We start from the raw sequence: 23,448 nt of genomic DNA, 5'->3' as shown, positions 1-23,448 counted from the left end.
TCAGGAATTTGTGACTTGAGTATTCCAGTGTAATCCAGATGTTGATAACTTAATTTACAAACTATGAATGTGCAGCAGCAAGTTTAAAGTACCTTTTTACAACTGTAGGTTTCATGTTTTCCTTCGTATAAAGCCTGACTGTTTTAGCAATTGTTCTCCAGTACTTAGACAATACTGACTAAAGCTAAGGGCTTCCTCTCATCTGAAGAAGTGTGTTTTGCCCACAAAAGCTCATGATACTATATATATATTTCTTTTCATCTCTAAGGTGCTTTTAAGTTATAGAGTAACACAGCTACCCCTCTGAGTCTTTTAAAGACCTGAGTTTAATTAATAAGGAGGTTATACCTTCTCTCCCCATTATTTTGACTTTTTTGCTGCACACTTATTCAGACATATTTTAATAGTTCCATTGTTTATGCATTTTTGCAAAGCAAATCTGTTTGTGGTAGGAAGAATGCTTAAAATAATAAATGTAAAGTTCCCTTTAATTTGTACTCTAATCTTTTCATCTGATTTCTAAGATCCTGTATTTATGTCCCTGCAGATCTTAGTTACAGGGTGTAGAAACATAATCCTGTTACATCAGTTCCATGTATGTGGTATTTAAAGGCAAACAGTACCCATTATTGGACATGTAATGCCATCAACTATTCAAGAATGTAATATAATTAAAAAATAGATATTTAAACATCTAGGCTACGTCTAGACTGGCATGATTTTCCAGAAATGCTTTTAACGGAAAAGTTTTCCGTTAAAAGCATTTTCAGAACAGAGCGTCTAGATTGGCACGGACTCTTTTCCGCAAAAGCACAGAAAAGCATCCGTGGCCAATCTAGACGTGCTTTTCCGCAAAAAAGCCCCGATCTCCATTTTCGCGATCGGGGTGTTTTTGCGGAAAACAAATCTGAGCTGTCTACACTGGCCCTTTTGCGCAAAACTTTTGCGCAAAAGGGACTTTTGCCCGAACGGGAGCAGCATAGTATTTCCGCAACAAGCACTGATTTCTTACAGTAGGAAGTCAGTGCTTTTGCGGAAATTCAAGCGGCCAATGTAGACAGCTGGCAAGTTTTTCCGGAAAAGCGGCTGATTTTCCAGAAAAACCGGCCAGTCTAGATACAGCCCTCCAGAATGGCTCAGAACAAGACTTTTCATAGGTAATATCTCTACAGTTGATATATACATATATACAATCATAAAGCCTAATTAATCATCTAAAATTCACTGATTTTTTTCCCCACTATTTAACTGTATAATATTTCTTATTTGTAGCATTACATATGCTGGTCAGATATCCCCGTTCCTCGGATTTCTGTTATTTTTTCTCTTGAAGAGCTGAAAGAGATTGAGAGAGACTGTGCAGTATATGTGGGTCGAATGGAAAGAATTGCCCGCTACAGTTCTATTAGCAAAGAAGAAAAGGTAAATGAGCATTAAAGAAGAATGAATTTTATATTATTTGCATATTTTTAAAAGGTTTAGATTTCTCATTTCATTGCATATGTAAAAGTAGTGACATTCCTGACTCTAGTTTCCTGTGTTGCTTTGTATTATCTTAGAAAATAAAGATCAACATAATTACTTTCTGAGTTTTGTTTAAATGGCAAGTTGTTATTGTTGATATTTTTATGATTTTTGGAAATCGTTTTGGAGGACTTTTCTTCAGTAATTTGTGGCATCTTCTTTAATCTATTAAGGAAAGGTAATTAAGGCCCAGCTAGCATACTATTTGAGTCCAACTTGTTTATTAATTAATTCAATTGTTCTGTATATCAGGTCCTTTTAATAATTTGTATGACTAATTCTTTTAGTAGAATTTCATTACATGAACAGATCACAGTTACAGTGAGAGAGGTCTAGGCTGGATATTAGGAAAAAATATTTCACTAGCAGGGTGGTGAAGTACTGGAAAGGGTTACCTAGAGAGATGGTGGAATCTCCATCCCTAGAGGTTTTTAAGTTTCTGATTGACAAAGTCCTGGCAGGGTTAATTTAGTTGGGATTGGTCCAGCTTTGGGCAGGGGGCTAGACTTGATAACCTCCTGAGGTCTCTTCCAGCCCTATCATTCTATGATTGTGTTAATACATTTTAATATAATCTTAGATACTGCATTCAGTGGCTTACCTAATTAAGTGCCCCATTTTAAGTGGGTATAAATGCTGGAAGCCAGCTGCCTTAGATCATTATTACCATGTGTATACATGGAATGAAAGCCCATACTTTAAATTGCAATATCATCTTGTCATATCTGAAAAGTATAATAAAACAATATATATTTACCTCATAGGATTTGCGCATGGAGATTGCAAAACAGGAGTTGATTGTTCATGCTCGAGAAACAGCAAGTAAAGTACTAAAAGCCATTAATGGTAAGTTCCACCGGTGTTTTCATTTAATGATTTTTTTTGTTTGTTTTTTCAATATGTCGATGTAAAGTAATAATATTTTTCATTTAAATATAGATCAACAAATATCAGAAAGAATGACCTTGGATGCAAAGAAACGGGAACAGTTTCAGAAATTAAAAGAACAGTTTGCAAAAGAGCAAGAGGTATTTCTGTCATTTGATTGCATTGAGAATTAAATTATCTGCTAAAGAAAAATAAAGACAAATTCCAATTTTTACAGTGAAACTCCAATTCTGATGAAATCTAATCTTAGGACTGACCAATTATACAAACCATTTTTCCTGAGGGAAGGGAAAAATTACAAAATAGTGATGTCCATAAAGAAAAAGTCAACCTCCCTTTACATTCTGATAATTTAATTGCTTTGCAAATCATCTTGCAGTGGTCTGGAGGATAAGAAGAAAGTAATGCAATGCAGTTTATGCACTATATATACTGTAATTTTGAAATATTCAATGTTATGACCACCTCAATCTCCAATTAGTTTATAAGATGGAGTTTACTGTACTTTCTGAAATTGTTTAAATGCCTAACAAACTATAGTTTAAAAATCACTGTAAAACATTCATATCTGTATGTCTGGTGCTGAGTGATTTTTTAAGACTTCTAAATGTTTATGTAGCGTCGACTTGCAATGAAACAGGAGGAGATTGATGATGATTTCAGCTATGCCCGAGAGCTCAGAGAGAGAGAAAAAAGACTGAAAGCCTTAGAAGAGGAACTGGAAAAAAAGGCAAGGTAATATATTAAGAAACAATATTTGTGATTAGTCTCCCAAAGGTTTCATATGTTTTCCCATGAGGCCTGGTTTTAAAAAAATAATTAAAGTATTTCTCTTCATTTTGGAATCTTATCATTTGTTCCAGAGAACAGACGGTCTATACCTCTAGACCTTTACACTGGTTTTTGTCATAATCATGACTTCAGAAAAACGTTTACAATAAAATTTGTGTTAAAAAGATTAGGATGCATCAAAGTACAGGGAGTCCCCGGGTTACGTACAAGATAGGGACTGTAGGTTTGTTCTTATGTTGAATTTGTATATAAGTCGGAACTGGCGTACAGATTCAGCCGCTGTTGAAACTGACCAGCGGCTGACTACAGGAAGCCCGAGGCAGAGCTGCTCTGCCCCAGGCTTCTTGGAAGCAGCCGCTGATCAGTTTCAACAGCTTCAACAGCGGCTGAATCTGGATGGCTGGGACAGAGCAGTTGGGGCGCTGCCGGGTAGGTCCCCACAGCGCCGCACCTCGGCGCTGCGGGGACCAACCCAGCAGCACCCCAGCTGCTCTATCCCAGGTGTTCCCAAGTCAGCCGCTGCTGAAACTGATCAGCGGCTGACTTGGGGATGCCTGGGGCAGAGCAGCTGGGGTGCTGCCGGGTTGGTCCAGTAGTGCCGAGGAGCGGCGCTGCAGGATCAACCCGGCAGCGCCCCAGCTGCTCTACCCCAGGCGTCGGAGAAAAGCCTGGTCTGCTGGGGGGGGGGGGGGGGCGCACTAGGTGCGCCCCCTTCCCCCCCCCCCCCCCCCCCCCCCGCAGACCAGGGAGATGCAGAGCAAAGCCACGGAGGACGCGGGCGGCAGGACCACGGCGCCTCTCGGCGGTCCCGCCACCCGCGTCTCCCTGGTCTGCTGGGGGGGGCGGGGGCGCAGCTAGTGCGCCCCCCCCCGCCCCCCAGCAGACCAGGCTTTTCTCGCCGCAGAGGACGCGGGTGGTCCTGCCGCCCGCGTCCTCCACGGCCAGAAAAGCCACTCCGCATCTTCCTGGTCTGCTGGGGAGGGGGGGGGGTCCCGCCACCCGCGTCCTCCCCAGCTTTTCTCCACGTCTCCCTGGTCTGCTGGAGGCCCCCCCCCCAGCAGACCAGGGAGACGCAGAGCAGCTTTTCTTGCCGTGGAGGACGCGGGCGGCGGGACCGTGGTGCGTCTGGGCGGTCCCGCCGCCCGTGTCCTCTGGGGCGAGAAAAACCCCGTTCGTATGTAGGGATCCGACATAAGTCGGATCCACGTAAGTCGGGGACTGCCTGTAGGTTAAAAATGGCATGTAGGAGTTAACACAGACTTTTTTTGTTTTACTTCTAAAGTTAAATGTGGGTTACAATACTTTTCACAGAGTCTATGTGGACCTTGATCTTACTTCATTGAAGCTCCACGCATATAGCTCTTATTGCATAGTTAGAGCCACAGTTTGTACATTGATAAATGCTGCTTGGTTTTATGTGAATTGTGATTTGAATGGCTGAGAGGGATTTTAATCTAAGACCATACATTGATGGGGCCACAAGTGGTGTCTGGGTATGTAAGGTGAAATGTATATCTTAGTTCCTTTTAATTTAATATGTAGTCAGGCCTGACTCGCATCCAAGTCTGGTGTTTAGTTAGTCATTAGCAGGTATAGAGTTTTGGGCTTTACCATCTATGTACATTCAGAATCTCCAGCTGAAGATGGTGGATTCTCTGTCTCTTGATGACTTCAGCACAAGACTGGATGTCTTTGTGGAAGATATGCTTTAGCCAAGCACAGGGTACAGTGACTGATACTGCAGTAACTTGTTTAAGGGACTGTGATATATATATATATATATATAGGTCAGACTAGATCAGGAGCGGGCAAAGTACGGGCCACAAGCTTGCCAATCCGGGTCTCAGGTAGGGTCCCTGCCTGCCACACCCCTACACATTGCTCAGAGCAGCTGGCTGCATGGGCCATGTGCTTCTCTGAACACTGCGAACTGGGGCAGGGGAGAGGCTTCATGCATTGTCCCTACCCCCAGCACAATGTCACAGCTCCCATTGGCTGGTTTCTGGACACTGAGAGCTTCTTGCTTGCGGGACAGGCATGAAGTACCCTCTCCCCTTCTCCCCGGGCATGTACCACTCAGAGCCGTATATGGCCCCGCAGCCAGCTGCTCTGAGTAATATGCAGGGTGGGGCAGGCAGAGAGCCTGGATGAGGGATCTGCTGGGCTGCCGCCCAGGTAAGTGCCTCCCGGCTAGAGCCTGCCTCTGGCACACCAGCCTCTCCCTCCAACTCTCTGCTCCCCCTCCTGAAATCCTGCCCCACATAACTCAATCCCCCTGCAACCCAATCCTCTGTCCCCAGTCACAGCCCGTGTTCCCTCTAACATTTTCTATCCTTGGGCAAGTTGAATTTTCTTTTGGGCGAGTTAACATTTCTTTTGTGCAACACCAATATTGAGGTAGTGTGTGGATGTGCAGCACCAGTATAAACAAAATATACACACACACACACACAACATTAAGCAGACCATATGTGTAGAAGAAACTATATTAAAACAAGGGATAGTTTACAAGGAGCAATGCTTACCATACTTAATATGAAATCAAATAAAAAAGAAAATTAACACTACGCTTGGTTTGGAATACATGTTGTATCATCCTTTCTAACAACTCAAGCTAGTAATCACACCAAAACACACATTATCCATACATAGCTCAGCTGTAAGATGCTAAACAAATCTATGAGTCAACTAGAAATAATATTTGCAAGGAGAGCATGACTAATACAATACTTAATGATGCTGGGAGGGAGACTAAAAGGGGTTCACTAAGGCCTATACAGTTTATCTGGGGAATGTTTAGGATCCTTGCTGTAAAAACAGATAAAAGTAAACTTTGAAACTTTCACCTTGTATGTGTCACCAGCTCAAAGAGTCAGAGGGGTAGCAGTGTTAGTCTGTAACTGAAAAATAACAAATGGTGCTGCAACATCTTAGAAACTAACAAAATTCAAAGAGTAGAAGTCCCAAAACAAATGAACACATGGCTTCAGGGTCTGTAGACACATGCATGTTTCAAAGAGCTTGCAAATAAGGTTTCATCCTACAAAACAACTAGCATCATACTTAGTACTTGCTACTTCGACTCATAAGAGCCAGAACATATAGCAAAGATCTGGCCTTAATGCTATACAATATATCATGTATTAATTAGTAACACAGAATTTTTTAAAAATCATTAAGATCAGAGTTTTAGATATCTGCAACATTCCAAAATCTGTTAAAAGAATCTTTTTATTTTTTACCTTAAGCCATTAACACCTATGTAAACTTTGTTTGAAATGTGAGTATGCAAATATCTTCGCATACACGCACGCCATGCAGCCTGCTTTTTCTTTCCCCCATCTGCACCTGTGCAACCTGCTCCTTCTAGCCCAGGTAGGGGCTGGGATAAAATCCTGCTTCTCAAACTAGCAGACAGCAGCAGTCTATCCTGTCCTAACTCCCAGCTAAAGCACAAACAAATTATCCAGATTTCCTCCACCTCACATCACAAACAAACTCCCTCCCCCTGCCTCCACCTCACCCCAATGCCATTACCCACCCATCCCTTCTTCCCCCACCTACACCATGCAGTCAGCCCCTTAACTTCCCCTTTCCCAGGAGGCTTGAGAGTGCTGAGTTTTTGCTTCTCTCTCTTCGTGCGGATGGGATTCTCCAAACTCTCCTCCCCTCTGACTCCTCCTCAACCAATTACTCACTCCCTTTCTTCTCCTCCTCCCCCAGCGACTTATAGCTTCTTTATCTTTTTACTTGCTCTGGGAGCTGCTCAGTTTCAAGCACTGAACATCTCAATTTCGCTGTTTGCTTAGCGAGATGACGCCCAACCCCCCACCCTACTATCAATCATCTGAGCTCCTTGCCTGTACAGGAGCTTTGAACTTCTGAGCAGAGCTCAGAAAACAGCTACCTTAGGTCACAACCCAAATCACTGTACCCTCTCCTGCACTGCTGCCCCAAGTCATAACCCCCTCCCAGGCCCTACCCCCTCCTGCACCTTCCCCTCCAGGTTGGAATCCTCTTCTGCACCCAATCTCCTGCACCTCTGTCCCAGGTCACAACCCCCTCCCATTCTGTGCACCCCCTCTTCCTCTCCTACTCCAGATCAGAATCCTCTCCTGCACTTCTACCCCTTCCTGCACCCAAGCTCCCTCCCAGATCCCACACTCCTTCTTGCATCCCAGTCCCTTAGCCCAAGCTTCCTTCTGCACCCAACCTCCATCCCAGACCTCACACCATCTCCATTAAAACCATGGAAGAGTGCAGACATTGACCACTTGCCAAATTCTTGGAGTGGCTCCCCCCATCAAAAATTATTGCCTACCCCTGTACTAGATGATCCTTCCAGGTCATACCTAAGCCAGGAGTCATTACTGCTTCCATTAACCATCATAAGGACAAATGAAATATATTTGTGTGATTACAAATTAAATTGATTAGGACAGTGCTATGGGGGTGGTTTGCTAAAAATAACAATTTCAGTAGTTGTTTTTCTTTGTATCAGGTAGATTTGAACAGTAATGAGCAAGAGACAGAACACCATTTTCAATGTTAAAATTGATTATAATTGTTTTAAGTTCTTCTTAGTAATTATAGCTATTACAGACTTTGACTTTACTCATCAATATACTGTCACATATACCAATATATTTTTCTTTGTTTTCCATTATACATTTAAGCACATATGTTACGAAAAACTAGTGTCCTAATAACATGGTTCTACAAAATACACAAAAGAATAGCATCCTATTTTCATTACGTTTTCTCAACTGGCTTCTGTACTGTGGATGAGACACCTCAGATTTTTAATTTTAAAAATAGCCTGAGAGATTTATAATTTCCTTGCTGTTCTACACCAGTATATTATCTTAATATTCATAATGCAAGATGAAAAATAAGCAGGTGAAGTGTCTGTAATATAGTGTCTTTACTGTCTTTCAGACAAGAATTAATTGATCATTACAGCAAACTTTCTGATGATGCAGCACGTAGGGAGCAAAGAGCTTTATGGAAAATCCAGCGGCACAAATTGGAAACTTCCCGTCTTAACTTTCTGTTAGAAGATCAAAAACGCATTGAGGTATCTTTTAAATTTTGTAAAGAAATATCATTAATAGCATTTTAACATTTGTACATTAAAAGTCTTTTGGTTTTGCTATTTTGATTTTTTTAGGAGATGCTTGAAAAATGTCCTTATGGGAAGTACAGGAGGAAATTAGACATTATTCCACATAAGCAGTGCCAAAAAGTTTCAGTTACAGATACTGTTTTAGAAGAACCAAGCTCTCAGGTTTGTTTATTTTCTTACAGAAGCATTGCATAACAATTCCAAGTTTTCTAAGTGATCAGGATTTACAAAATGAACATTAAACAGAACTTCAGAGTGGTAGCCAAGTTAGTCTGTAACTGGAAAAACTTAAAAAACAACAAATAGTCTAGCAGCACCTTAAAGAGTAACAAAACATGTAGATGGTATCATGAGCTTTTGTGGGTACAACCCACTTCACCATGGAAGCAGTGTGAATGAGAATTACAATATTGTGATGCTGGCAATAGAGAGGGGGAATTGAAAAGAAAAGCTTGGGGTGGAAAAATAGTATAAAATACATACTAACTATATGTAAAAATCTGAAGAATGCAATAATTATTTGTATTTTAGGTATCTTCTACGGAACCTGTGCAGTCTGACAATAATATTCACAGAAGTGATTCTCAATCTGGTCTGAAGAGTGTTACTTCTGCTGATAAACCATTGGCTTTGCCCCAGCCAATAAATATTCATATTAATCAACATTCTGAGTCAGCTGCAGCAGGAACTGAATCCCAGCTATTAAGTACAGAGCAAACATGGGATCCATCACAGAGCGCTAATTCCCTGCCTGGATCCAGTCTAAATATTGAAGATTTCTTACCAGAATCACAAGAAGAACAACCTGCTGCCATTGTACAAGTAGGATCTTTACTAGATGAAGCGTTTCAAAATATTAACTCAGAACTTTCTGAAACTACTCAAATGAGTGAAAGTCAGCCTCTTTTGATAGGAGCACTGCCAGGAGAAGGCAATAGACAGTTAAATCAGCAAAGTGAATATGATTTTAATACAATTCTCAGACCAGCTACTATTTTACAAGGACATGGCAGAGTTGGAGAAAATGTGTTTGTGGAGAGTAGAAGACTTCAGTGGAATATTAATGGGCATGGATCCAGTGCCAGTATTAATGTAGGAGAATATGTGCCTCATGCAGATACTTCCCAGTCACATTTAAATCCATATGGACATGCTTCAGATTCACACATAAAGATCGGGGAGTATACCTCTGAATTTGAATCTAGCCGTCCTCGCTGGAATATTCATGGGCATGTCTCTGCAGCTCATATTAAAATTGGGGAGTATACATCAGAGGTAGTACCCTCGAGGCCCAGATGGAATATTCATGGACATGCCTCAGAAGCCAATATTAAGATTGGAGAATATGTTTCAAATATAGAGCCAACAAGGCCTCGGTGGAACATCCATGGTCATGCATCTGATGCCAATATCAAGATAGGGGAAAATGTATCTGAGGCTGTACCATCTAGACCTCGGTGGAACATCCATGGGCATGCATCAGATGCCAATATCAAGATAGGGGAAAATGTATCTGAGGCTGTACCATCTAGACCTCGGTGGAACATCCACGGACATGCTTCACAATCACACATTAAAATAGGAGAGCTAATTTCAGAGACAGAGCCTTCAAAACCTCGTTGGAGCCCTTTTGGCCATGCATCTCAGTCAAACATTAAAATAGGGGAGTGGTCTCCATCCACAGAAAGTGATCCGATACCTCATAATAGAACAATTTCTGGTCATTCATCAGATTCTACAATTCAGACATTTCTATACAATGGAGAATTTTCTCCCACTAATGAAAATAAAAGAGATGATAAATCATCAGAACACAAAGAAGAGGTCTTACCTCAATCACAGTCCTCAGACAGCGTTCCAGTCCTTTCAGCTTCTAATATTGATGGTGAAAAGCAAGAAAACATCACAGAAGAGAGAGAAAAACAAGAAGGTTAGAATTAAACAAGCTGTATTCAGTTGGTCACCAGTTTATTAAGGCCTTCTAAAAATTACCATCAAGTGTGTGTGTTTTTTCTGGATGCTTATGAGAGTCAATTCATTGACTATATGGCTAAAAACTATTAGAATTTAGAGGTGAGAATTTGCATCTAATCTGGTCTCCTGTATGAAAAAGGTGAAATATTTGTTAAAGTTTTCCACTGGTTGAACTTTGCAGACCATTTATAATTGTAGTGTGGTCATAGGCACAGGAAGCATGGGGGGGGGGGGGTTGTGTTGCAACACATCCCCAGATTTTGCACCCAGGTTTCTCGCACTCAGAGGCCAGCTCCACTGCCAACCTGCTACTGGCTTCACCAGCCCCAAGGATCTGGCTTCCAGGAAATCCCCCACAGGATCTCACTGACTTCACTGCTGGTTTCTGTGGGTTCTGCCAGGCCTCAGGGTCCCATTGCCCTCTGTCCTTGCCCTCCTGCAGGATCCACAGACACCAGCCTTGGAGTGTCTGCTGCTGCCTGGGGTCCCACCACAGGCCTGGGGCTCTGCTCCTGGCCTTGACCCAGAGCTCCTCTGTGGGGGGCAGCAAGGGTGTAGGGTTGCTAACTCTCCCAGACCATACAGACTGCATACCATTGCCATGAATGGTGTCTGATTGGTCCAGTTCGAGAGAGCTGGCAGTCATCAGAGGGGCACAAAACAGGTGTAAGGGGAGGAACGTAACTCAGCATTCTGACCCCTAAAATTGTTCCAGCACCACTGTGTGAGATTTTGAACTCTGAAATTGAAGATTGTTCAGACAGTACTTTAAATATATTAATTCCAATAGTGCCACTATGTAACATAGCTAAGAAGTATGTGAACCTAAATTTCCCTGTTTTTCAATTGCATTGTAAGGGTGGTTTTGTTACAGATTTAAATGTTTGGAATTATAATCAGGTCTGCTGTATTTTATATGCTTATAGGTTGTTTTTTCTGTTACTATTTCAACTTGTGTTCTTACAGAAACTTCAAAAGATGTCAGCAAAGATCTCTCTCCAAGGCTTCCTCTGGATTTACAGGTAAGGAACACATTCTTTGTGCGTGGGATTTATGAGATGATCTGCTGTGAGAGAAGGTGTTACTTATCTGCATTCTCTTAGACAGAGGAACCTGAAAATTTGATTACACTGACTGTCACACCTCAAGAAACTTTACTTTCTGAGGCTTGTGCTTCTGAGACTGAAGAGAAGGAAGATGATGATGATACATGGAAGAAAGAACAAGCTTATCTGAAAGCCTTATCAGACCAGTATTGTCTTGAAAAATACCAAGACAGCTATGATTTAATGTGTGAGTAGAACTCTTGCAATGGTAGTTCAGCAAGAAAATGTAATGATCATGAATGAGAAATCAGATGTTTAGTATAAAGAAAAGCTAGTAGATTATTTTTACCATCAAACTTTATTGGCAAAATTATTTTTCTGTGCATAAAAATCAGAAGTACTCTAGCATGTTTAGATTTTTCTGGAATGACTTTCAGGAGATTAATCAAAATAGCTCAAGTATAACAGCTTGTCATTTTTATATGCGTTCTTCAATTTAGCAGAGTTGCCAGTTTCCCATCTCTTGCATCATGTGATACCAAGGTCATACACTTTCCCAGTGGATCCTTTGCTGCAGTCAGCAACAGATGAAACAGCTGTACAACTAAGTGAGCTTTTATCTCTGCCAGTGTTAATGAAACACTCTATTACTGCTCCACTAGTGTCCCAGTAAGTACTAATTAGGAATAATACATCCACTTTTATTAACACTGTTATTTTTTCTTCACTGATCATTGTCCCTTGAGACAGAGCTGCATGAAAAATCGAACTACTTTGAATACCAGTCTGATCCCTCTGTGTATTCCACACATGCACGCCATGTGCCTGAGTCTGGAAATCCATCAAATCACATGTGCATTAGCTTCTCTTATGTTCCCAAACAATGGTATAGTAGGCAGTGTGGGTTGATTTCCTTCCTACATGTGTCCATTTAGACATTGTGTCCTTCGTTGTATAACTTGTAAATAGTTTTATATCTAATGTATTAAGTTATAATAACTATAAAAGTTACATTTTAATCATGTGTATTTTCAGTAAGTCATGGACAGGTCATGGGCAATAATCATAAATTCATGATCCGTGACCTATCCATAACTTGTACTATATACTAGGAATGTGAATGTTTAACTGGTTAACTAGTTACCTTAACCAGTAAAAGGTGAGGCTTACCGGTTAAGGTTAAATGATGGAGGCTGGAGCAGTTCCCTGCCTGCCATGGGCAGAGTGCTGCTCCAGCCCTGTGAGGGGACCCACCGTGAACAGGAGCTGCTCTGGCCAGGCTGGAGCAGCCCCTGACTCTGGGGTGCCCTGGCCCACCGCAGGCAAGGGATGCTCCAGCATCCTGGCCTGAGCAGCTTCTATTTGCAGCAGGCATGGATGCCCTGTGGGCAGGGGCTGCTCTGACCAGGATGCTAGAGCATCCCCTGCCAGGGGTGCACTCTTGCCTGCCACATACGGGAGCTGCTCCAGCCCTTCCTGTGCTGCCTCTGCTTGCAGGGGAGAGAAACTACTCTAGCTCAGCGGCCAGGCTAGAGCAACCCTCAGCCCCACTCACCCTCCTAATTAGTTTACTAGTTTGTCAATTAAACAGGATTTTATATCCTTACTATATACCCTGAGTAAATTGGGGAGGATGAACAGCCTGGTGGTACTGTTTGTCCTGGGGGTGCTATGGATGCTGGGGGCGGGTGGCATATGGTCTGGGCCTCCTGCTAGTGCTGGGGAGAGGAGTGGCTGCACACAGTTTGGGACCTCTGGTGGTGCTGGGGAGGACACAGTGGCCTCAGACTGCTCCAACAGTGGCTGGGAGGTGCCTCAGGGGCTAGCTTGAGCTGCTCAGTGCTCAGGAAGCTGCAGAAGTCACAGATGCCCCAGACAGTCACAGAATCCATTACTTCCATGACCTCTTAGACAAACTCGCAGCCTCAAGAATGACATCTCCAGCTTTCTCTCCTTCTCTGTCTGCAACTTAACATCAAAGGTGTCTATATTTCCTGGGTGAATTACACATCTCTGCAGTGACACAGATTTAACACTTTTGCTTAACCAGTCCAGATCCCAGCAGCTGAAAGTTTCATACAGAGAAAAGTTACTACTAAAGTTTTTTCTATGGTCCATGTAGTGTCACTAAAGCCCTTTATATATAACCAGTCGTCGGTATGCTGGCAATTTCAATCAAATTATAGTTTTCAGTAGTGGTTGGTTTTAGTTCTGGCTCATCCTGGATTCTATCTGTGTATAACATTTCTCCCATTTTCTTTTGTACATGCATGCTTGGACATTATGCAAAATATTGAAATGTTAATTTGATGGTAATATCCATGACAGCATTTTAATAGTAAGGAAAAAATAATTCTTAAGAGTGATTGTTTGTTCATGTTTTTATTAGTGTGTCCCTTGTGAACAAAGCGATAGTCGATTACTACTTTGTGGAACTGAACATAGAGAAGCATTTTGAAGCATTAAGACATTTTTTGTTAATGGAAGATGGAGAGTTTGCTCAGTCACTTAGTGATCTACTATTTGAGAAGGTATTTGTGCTTGTGTGTTTTAAAATTCTGGCATTTGGTCATTTGCAATAGAAACAATGTCTGTAAACCACTAACAACTCATGAAGTGATATTAAGGACAGTTCCCTGTGTTGACATAGGGAGCTAAAAATCAATATGAATAATGGTGGTAGAGAAGTATGGGTTAAAATCCTATCTGCTATTTTCCCCCTTATTCATTTTGTTCCTCCTTTTGCCAAAGCAGCAAATTCCATAGCAAAGAAGCCCTGCTGAGCCCTTAATGACTAGGGGCCAAAATGCACTCTCTCTCTCTCTCTCTCTCTCTCTCTCTCTTACAAATGCCCATGGGAGGACAGACAAGGTTCAAGAAGCTCTGTATGAGCTGTATATATTATTGATATTATCTCTGAGGAAAGGGATGCTGGGATTTGGTGCACTGCAGTGGAGGCAAAGGGTACAATCTCTAAATGCAGCAGACATTTGACCCCTTCAGGAAAGAGACCCATTAGTCCTATGAAAAGCTGGACAGTTTGTGCTTCTGCTCTGGCCCCTGGTGCACACTGGAGCACACTGTTGCCACTGATTAAGTCCCACTACTCCCCTCCATCATGCTGCAGGAGCCCATGCTGTGAAAAGTTGGTCTGTTCTCTTACTTCAGAAATCCCACAGTTCACCGTTTTAGGGATGTTCCATTTAGTTTAATCGACTATTCGACTAGTCAATGGATTTTCCATCAACTAGTCGATAAGCGGGGGAGCCACAGCAGGGTTAGCTCCCACCCCACTGCGGCTTTGCCTTTTAAATGTATTAAGAGCCAATAGGCTCTTAATAGGTTTAAAAGGCTGAAGTGCAGTGGGGGCGAGGGACCCAGCATGAGCTGGAACAGCTGATTCCCCAGCTCATTCCAAGTCTGCCTGCTGTGCTTCTGCTTTTTTAAATGTATTAAAAGCTCTTAATGCACTTAAAAAGCAGAGGTGCAGCTTCTGGGACTGGGCATGAGCTGGGAATCCGTTGATTCTCACCTCATGCCCAGTCCCGGCTATCCTCCTGTCCCCCGCAGAGACGGTGCTGGGGAGAACCAGCTTTCAAGCCAGCTCCTCCCAGCACCAGCTCCTGCTCTCCTCCTCCCCCTCTTGCCTCTGATAGAGGCAGCAGGGAGGGGGAAAGCAACTAGTCGAGGAACTAGTCAGCTATCTGATAAGCAAAAGCTTTATCGGATAGTTGACTAGTCACTTACATCCCTACACTGTTGAAAGAGAATTATGGAGGGAGGTAGCACTCAAATGCTTCGTGTCTGTCCCTGAGCAAGGTCCATCTGAGTCAGGTCATGGAAGCAGGAAAGATGGTCTGGGTTTATGTCTGGTCGCTGTCAGGACATGCATAGGCACAGGTTTGTTAACACCAGCCTACTAGAAGCTGAGAGCTTTTTGGTCATGATCGAGAAAAGCACTTTGGCACATGCTTAACTTTAAACATATGAAAAATTCAGTGTGGCTACTTGTGCTTATATGTTTTGTATCTAGATAGTATACTCAGATCTGTCATTTTAATAGTTTCTGGTGGATTGATGTAACATAAATGAAATGTTTAGGATAACAGGATGTGTTTACATTCTTCATTTATTTTGGCACCTGACACCATCAATTCTGAATTAGCTATATACTTCTATTTATATTTTCCATTATAGCAGTTAAGTCTTTGTATTTTGAAGTGAATTATCATTTGGTTTTCAACAAATACATTAATTTCGTTAGTAAACAAATGTCAGAAAATACATTAAAGTTGCTTTAAAATTCAAATGGTGAAAACTGAGAGGTTTATTCACAGTATTAATTATGATTCTGTCACATTAACTTGTCAGTTAATCAGGCTGTTATGTTGATTATCATGATACTAAGCCAAAAGAATAAGGCTTATAGAAAAATTTTCAAAAGCATCAAGTACCATTTTAAAAAATGAATAGGATACTTGTGCCTAAGCCACTTTTGAAAATGGGCCTTAGGCTCCGAGATAATTTAGGTACCTTTGAAAAATACCTTAAAGCAAGAACATGACTTGTATGTTCCTAAAATATATGTGTAATTAAGATATTTTTTTTTTTCCAAGCTTGGTTCAGGGCAAACTCCTGGTGAACTTTTGAATCCCCTGGTTCTCAATTCTATCTTAAATAAAGCATTACAGTATAGCCTTCATGGAGACACCCAGCTTGCTTCCAATCTTTCTTTTGCACTCAAATACCTTCCAGAAATTTTCAAACCTAATGCTCCCGATGCGTTGAATTGCTTGGAGCTACGGTACAAGGTAAGAAAGCATATGGAAAATTATACCTTGCTCTTGTACCATGATCATTTGAGCATCCATGTTAATTGCTGCTTATTCTTTGATGTATAGTTACTGAAGATTTTTATCTCCCAAGGAAAAGAGTAAAGAAATTAGGCTAATTTAACATAATTCAAAAGGGTACACTCATCCTGCTCATTCTGTGATGCCACTTATAAATTCATTTAGCCATGTTTCAGCAGGTTGTAGTTCCTGTGACAAAGGTTTTTGAAATATTCTGAAATGATCAAATACAACATCATGGAAAGTTAGCATTAATAGCACCTGCTTTTTTATATAAATAGTTCTTTCTTTATTTTTTATGTATTAGGTTGATTGGCCTTTAAACATTGTCATTACCGAGAGCTGCATGAATAAATACAACAAGATCTTCTCCTTTTTGCTACAGTTGAAGCACATGGTGTGGACACTCAAAGATATTTGGTTCCACTTAAAACGCACTGGTAAGATAAATTAGTAAATTAAAGGGTAGTGCATAAGAATGTTTTTAGCACCATGTGCCAAACAATGGAGTATAAACATACCATATAAAATAGATATTTTGGGACTTAAAGGGCAAAATGTATTCAAGGAAACTTGCTGATAGTTTTCTCAAACTATGATTTTTATGGAAACAGTCTTTACAGGTGCCAACAATAATATGTCTGTTTTTACTTTCAGCATTAGTGAGTCGTGCATCAAATTCTGTTCAATTTCGACAGCTCCAGCTGTATAAACATGAAATGCAGCACTTTGTTAAAGTTATTCAGGGTTACATTGCTAACCAAATATTGCATGTAACATGGTGTGAATTTGGAAACAAACTGTCTTCTGTAGGAAACCTGGAAGAAATTCACAGAACGCATGCAGACTATCTCAACAAAGCAATTTTCAGGTAAGCAAAGCAAAGAAACACTTTAAGGAAAAAACATTGAAGTCAACTGAGCTGTTTCAATTTATTCCAAGAGAGGTTTTGACCCATTCTTTGGTGAAAATGTGGTAAAGTGCACACGGTCTTGGTGTGTATATTTACGTGTGCGTAAAATTATTTTAATGTACATCAAATAGTAATCATACCAAAAAATTGTAAAATCTTTGCATAAGTGCAACAGAAGCACCATAATATTAGTGCTGTGATAAAATGGGAGCTCATGATTTGCAGTTAATAACTACTACTTAGGGAAATGAGGGTTATCTGTCTGAATAAGTAATATGTTCAAATAATCCAAATTCAAGGATTCACAAGGGTTGTCTATGTACTTTGTTTATTCTTTTAATACCTATGCAGAGTTAATTTCAGGATGCAGGATTACGGTATATCTTGGTGGAGCAGTTGTCATCTGATATACACAGAAGTTGTCTATGGGGGAAAAAACCCTGCCAAGGTTCATGAGTAGTGGTAGTAGTACTATTTGCTTTAAGAATCAGAGACTGTTAGCACTTTGAGCCTCATGCACTACAGCTGTTACTAGCACCAAACTGTAGAGGCCCTTAGATGTTGTGTTAGAGAGCAAAGAGGAAAGGAATAGGATGAGGGGAATGAGGTTGGGAGGTAAGTAGATATAGTGATGGTGGAGTAAGAAAGGAAGGAATAGAGCAAAATAGTAGCGGTCAGAAATTACAAGGGAAGAAGAAAAGATGGTGAACAGGCATCCAGAATGTGTCCTTTTGGAAGTGGCACTTTTTGTTAGTTACAGAAAAGAACAGCTGCATCCAGTAAAAACCAGATTGGGAAGTGGCAGAAATAATCCTGGATGTTTAATTATCTGGGCAAAGGTAAGAAAAAACAGAGCAAGATACGTAATCACTCCAGCATAAAAGTGATTATGAACACGAGTCTAGATGGAGCTCTTCATATGTAAATGTCAAGAGTCCTTGAAGAGTGGGTAAACTATCCTGGACTCAAGGTTATATAAATTAATTCCTGTCGGGTGCCTTGTTTTTATGTGTTTGTTTTGTTTTTTAAATAAGTAAAGAGGGAACCTGAAGGATTCTCTCTCACTTCTAGCTGATCAAATAAACAATGGCTTTTTAGGTTTTTGTAAAGTCTGTTTTTTTTTCTTTTGCTAGAGGACTATTGACTGAGAAGGCCACCCCTGTGATGAACATAATTCATAGCATCTTCAGTCTCATTTTGAAGTTCCGCAGCCAGTTAATCTCTCAGTCATGGAACTTTGAGGCTGGCAAGCAAATGGCTGTTCATCCCAACTTTGGTTTGATGCAACAATCTTACAACACTTTCAAATATTATTCTCACTTCTTATTCAAAGGTAGGAACTCGTATACATTACTGGGCTAATTTATATTGTTTCAGTCAATTGACTCCTGAAAAACCCATCATTTCTTGCAGTTGTCTCTGATTATACAGCCTAAAAGCAAGACACAAGTGTATATTTGAACTCATTTTGTTTAGTGCATTATTTTTGAGAAAGCTAATCTCAATCTGTCCACTAATTTAAAGCCTCAAAATCAAAAGTCTGTATTTCTTGGCATGTGTCCCATAGGTGAATATAAGCATTTTTGTTGGTTACAGGTAGTAAATCCATGGTAAATAATTGCTGCATAAATGATAAATCTAAGCATATATCTGGTAGCTGTAACATAGTCTTTGAAACCATGTGGCAGGAAGAAGTACAGTATCTAAAATGGCAATACTAAAAGGTCCATTAAACTATATTTTACATCTCTCTACAAGATGAATACTGCATCTTATGGTGAAATTAATTTTCTTTTAAATAGATAAGAGAGTCCCACTGTCTCCTCACCTACTGGCAGATGTCACTAAATTTAGTTCTGCAAGCAAGAACTTTGCCATTGCACGGATTTTCACCATGTAGTTCATGTTCATTTCCATAATAGAATTCCTCATGGCTGTCACCTGAGCCTGCAGGGTGTGCAAGTTAGGGAGACCCTATCTAATCTTCTACATTTCCTAAATAATACTGGTCTTACAGACCCTTCCTGTCTTTTTACCAAAATTAAACTCACCTTTTTATGTGAATATAGGCAGCTCCTCACTCTCCTTTGTTAGAAGGCCCAATATCCAAAGGAAGTGCAACTTTTTTCTTTAGATATCAGTCATTAAATACTGTTTCTATCAGATTGTATCCTTCAGGAAATGAGATGCCCTTTTTATTCTTTAAGGGTATCAGAAAGTGGTGTCAAAGGACAAAAAACAAGAAAAGCAGATATTTCAGGATGAGTTAGAATGGTTGCTTCCAAAGCCTACAGGAAGTCAAAACATTTCTGGGAGCCATCTAAACCAGTCGTACAAAATCTATGGTTGCTTCATGGACAGAGATTTATAGAGCTTCTTGTAAGGAAATCTGCAGAGTGACCTGGTCCTTTACACTTCCCCATATGAATCACCACAAAACAGATGTGTACTTACACATGCCCTTGTAATCACTCTGTTCTGCAAGATTCTCTCTCACATAAAGGGCCTGATCCAAAGCCTACAGCAGCCAGTGGAGAGTCTCCTGTTGATTTGAATGGCTTTGGATCAGGTTCTAATCCTGTGTATGTCACACCTTTCCTCCTTCCTTGCATGCTACTAATGCTTGCTAATCCCCTTAGTGTATGGAATGTTTATGAGGCCAGGGTTATTTTTCTTACTTCGCTTAAGCCCACAAATTGGAAAGATTCCTTTGTTATTTTTAATGATGGTTAGTATTAGTAAGTTTATTATTCAATGTATAGTTAAAATTGGCAATCATCCAAGGTGTTTGCATCTTAGTACCTTCTGTAACCATGATCTTGGCATAAAGAAGCCACCAGAGATGCCTTTTTAAAAAAGAGGCCTGGTATGTTAATAGTGCCTGCCTAGTGGTTAATGTGACGTTATGGAACCTAAAATTGTTCTTTTTAAAAGGTTTGGATAAAGCATACTTGTAATTACAAGAATACAATTCCATTTAGATACACACAGTCTAGAATTAACACTTCTATTCCTTACCTGGCATCAGATTTGTTATATAGGCAGTTAATGAGAACGCCGCGTAATTCTAGAAATAGAGGCAGGGGCACTTATACATTGTTACTGATTTGTTTCCATCTACATCTGACATCTGAAGTAGGCTTTTTCCATAATAGTATTTGTACATTTAATCAATTGATTGACTTGTTAGAAGTTTAAATTAAGAATTGTATATTTGCTTTTCTTACAGTGGTAACCAAACTTGTAAATAGGGGATATCAACCTCACCTGGAGGATTTCCTGCTGAGAATCAACTTCAATAATTACTACAAAGATAATTAAACTCTAGTATACTGTAAGAAGTACTGTTAGCATTGTAAAGAAAATATAGCTACAGATTTATGCTTATTTATGAAAATTGATGCTCATGGCAGATGCTTATTTTAAGAAGTAATCCATTATTCAACACAACTCTGAAGAGTGGAATCACAGCACTTAGAAAATGATGCCATTTCGAATCTGTACAAACCATCATTTATCACCCCATTGAATACTGATCCTGTCATTACCATGCAGGAAAGAACAAGGCTTAGTGTTAACCTGGGAAAGGGCAGATATATGTAAATCCGTTAATGTATACATTTTCCTTTCAGTATTGTGAAATTGTTCAATGTAAATACGTTTGTGAAATAAACAAAAATATATCTTTTTAAACTTCTGCATGTTCAGTATGTCCAAATTTAGTCCACTGATTTTTTTTTTTAAGTGACACACATTCTCAGTCTAAACCACAGTTAATATTCTATAATTATTTCTATAAGCCTGTTATTTCCAAAGAATGAACAACATGGCTGAAATAAGACATCTTGGCTACGTCTAGACTGGCATGATTTTCCGCAAATGCTTTTAACGGAAAAGTTTTTCCCTTAAAAGCATTTGCGGAAAAGAGCGTCTAGATGGGCATGGACACTTTTCCGCAAAAGCACTTTTTGCGGAAAAGCGTCCGTGCCAATCTAGACACAGTTTTGCGCAAGAAAGCCCCGGTTGCCATTTTTGCCATCGGGGCTTTTTTGCACAAAACAATACCGCGTTGTCTACACTGGCCCTCTTGTGCAAAAGCTTTTGCCTGAACGAGAGCAGCATCGTATTTCTGCAAGAACACTGACAATCTTACATGAGATTGTCAGTGTTCTTGCGGAAATTCAAGCGGCCAGTGTAGACAGCTGGCAAGTTTTTCCGCAAAAGCAAGTGCTTTTGCGGAAAAACTTGCCAGTCTAGACCCAGCCCTTGAGTATATCTGCTCAGTTGGTGGAAAGAAAGAATGAATTTGGAATATTTATGAAAACCAGTAATTTATTCACTCACATGAGACAAAGCATTTATTTAAAACAAGTTTGTTTAAAGATATGCATAAAATGAGGTTGGTATGTAAAACGGATAACATAGTGAGGTTTAATTTCACTAAGACACTTAAAGCTATAACTTTGTATATCCTCAAATCAGTGATTTTTAACCAGTACAACTAGAAATCTCATATACTTTATAAATGTTAAGTTGCAAAGATATATACAGGCAGTCCCCAAGTTACGCGGATCCCACTTCTGTCGGATCCGTACTTACGAACGGGGCTTTTCTCGCCCCGGAGGACATGGGCGGCGGGACCGCCCAGACGTGCCGCAGTCCCGCCGCCCGCGTCCTCCAGAGCGAGAAAAGCGTCTCCTCAGCGCTACTGGACCAACCCGGCAGCACCCCAGCTGCTCTGCCCCAAGCGTCCTGATTCAGGCGTCCTGGTCCCGCCGCCCACGACCTCCGGGGCGAGAAAAGCCCCGTTCCTAAGTACGGATCCGACAGAAGTGGGATCCGCGTAACTCGGGGACTGCCTGTATATGATATCTTTGCAACTTAACATTTATAAAGTATATGAGATTTCTAGTTGTACTGGTTAAAAATCACTGATTTGAGGATATACAAAGTTATAGCTTTTAGTTGTCTTAGTGAAATTAAACCTCACTATGTTATCTGTTTTACATACCAACCTCATTTTATGCATATCTTAAAACAAACTTGTTTTAAATAAATGCTTTGTCTCATGTGAGTAAATAAATTACTGGTTTTCATAAATATTCCAAATTCATTCTTTCTTTCCACCAACTGAGCAGATATACTCAAGGGCTGCGTCTAAACTAGCAAGTTTTTCCGCAAAAGCAGTTGCTGAAACTGCTATGTACATTGGACAAACGTCTCAGACACTTCGCCAAAGGATCAATGCCCACAAAACAGATATTAGACAGGATCACAAAAAAAAAAGTTGATTGCCATTTCAACCAGAAAGGACACTGTCTCAACGACTTAACTACCTGCATCCTACTACAAAGACCTTTCAAATCTGCACTTGAAAGGGAATCCTCTGAACTGTCATTCATGCTAAAATTCTACACTCTACTTCTGAGTTTAAACAAAGGATACATTGCAAAGATAGCTTCCCCAATTATCACCTTTAATATCATTAGCCCACAGCAATTCACCTCCCCCCCCCCTTCTGTTCTGAAATTTGATTTGTCCTTTTCATATGTGTTCATTTTTTAAAATTGTATCCTTTGGTATATATGGTTGTGACTATTTTCTTCCACTACTTGATCTGAGGAAGTAGGTCTGGCCCACGAAAGCTCATCATCTAATAAACCATCTTGTTAGTCTTTAAAGTGCTACATCAGTGGTCTCCAACCTTTTTACACCCAAGATCACTTTTTAAATGACAGACCAAGCCAAGATCTACTGCTCCGCCCCTTCCTTGAAGCCCCGCCCTCTCTATTTTCCTCCTGTCCATCACTTGCTATCCCCAATACTTACACTGCTGCTTTTTTTAAAAGGTCTTTCCAACATTTGGAAGTGGTGCTCAGCCAGGGTGCACCACGCTCCATGTGGGCTGGTGCAGAGAAGAAGCTGCCTGGCCAGCTGGCTGTGGCCATCAGCCCGGAGGAGGCTGAACTGCGCTCCAGCTGATTGGGTGGCTTCCTCTCTGCGCCTGCCCACGTGGAGCTTGGTGCACTCTGGCTGAGTGCCATGACCAGCTGGCTGGGCAGCCACTTCTCTTCCCTCCCGCCTGGCTGCCCTGCGCTCAGCCCAGGAAGCTTGCTCCAGCACAGCTTGAGCTAGACGCAGCCTCCCTGGGCTGAGCGCAGGGCAGCCGGGCGGGAGCGAAGAGAAGTGGCTGCCCAGCCAGCTGGCCATGGTGCTCAGCCAGAGTGCACCAAGCTCCACGTGGGCAGGCGTAGAGGAGAAGCCGCCGATCAGCTGGAGCATGGGGCAGCCTCTTTTAGCTGAAAGCCACAGTCAGCTGGCTGGGGTGTTTCA

The 23,448-nt window shown here is 41.0% G+C and overlaps 1 protein-coding gene across 2 annotated transcripts in view; it reads left to right on the top strand.

Moving 5' to 3' along the window:
• TUBGCP6 (tubulin gamma complex component 6) overlaps positions 1–20,808 on the top strand; it is a 36,419-nt gene extending 15,611 nt beyond the window's left edge. Inside the window, exons 11-26 of one of the 2 annotated variants that reach the window (XM_006122622.4) lie at positions 1,273–1,422; positions 2,289–2,370; positions 2,464–2,552; positions 3,032–3,147; positions 8,143–8,281; positions 8,375–8,491; positions 8,861–10,259; positions 11,270–11,325; positions 11,407–11,596; positions 11,850–12,018; positions 13,739–13,880; positions 15,966–16,160; positions 16,510–16,642; positions 16,860–17,073; positions 18,249–18,448; positions 20,345–20,808. In XM_006122622.4, the coding sequence (XP_006122684.2) occupies positions 1,273–1,422; positions 2,289–2,370; positions 2,464–2,552; positions 3,032–3,147; positions 8,143–8,281; positions 8,375–8,491; positions 8,861–10,259; positions 11,270–11,325; positions 11,407–11,596; positions 11,850–12,018; positions 13,739–13,880; positions 15,966–16,160; positions 16,510–16,642; positions 16,860–17,073; positions 18,249–18,448; positions 20,345–20,436 (3,483 nt within the window). In that variant the 3' untranslated portion in view covers positions 20,437–20,808. The remainder of the gene's footprint in view (positions 1–1,272; positions 1,423–2,288; positions 2,371–2,463; positions 2,553–3,031; positions 3,148–8,142; positions 8,282–8,374; positions 8,492–8,860; positions 10,260–11,269; positions 11,326–11,406; positions 11,597–11,849; positions 12,019–13,738; positions 13,881–15,965; positions 16,161–16,509; positions 16,643–16,859; positions 17,074–18,248; positions 18,449–20,344) is intronic. The other variant, XM_075928150.1, reaches the window with a different exon arrangement.
• The last annotated feature ends 2,640 nt before the right edge of the window (positions 20,809–23,448 follow it).

The sequence above is a fragment of the Pelodiscus sinensis genome, chromosome 1 (assembly GCF_049634645.1).
Source record: "Pelodiscus sinensis isolate JC-2024 chromosome 1, ASM4963464v1, whole genome shotgun sequence".
NCBI classification, from domain to species: Eukaryota; Metazoa; Chordata; order Testudines; family Trionychidae; genus Pelodiscus; species Pelodiscus sinensis.
Note: the sequence above shows the minus strand (reverse complement) of the source record. Positions and strands in the feature narration are given on the sequence as shown.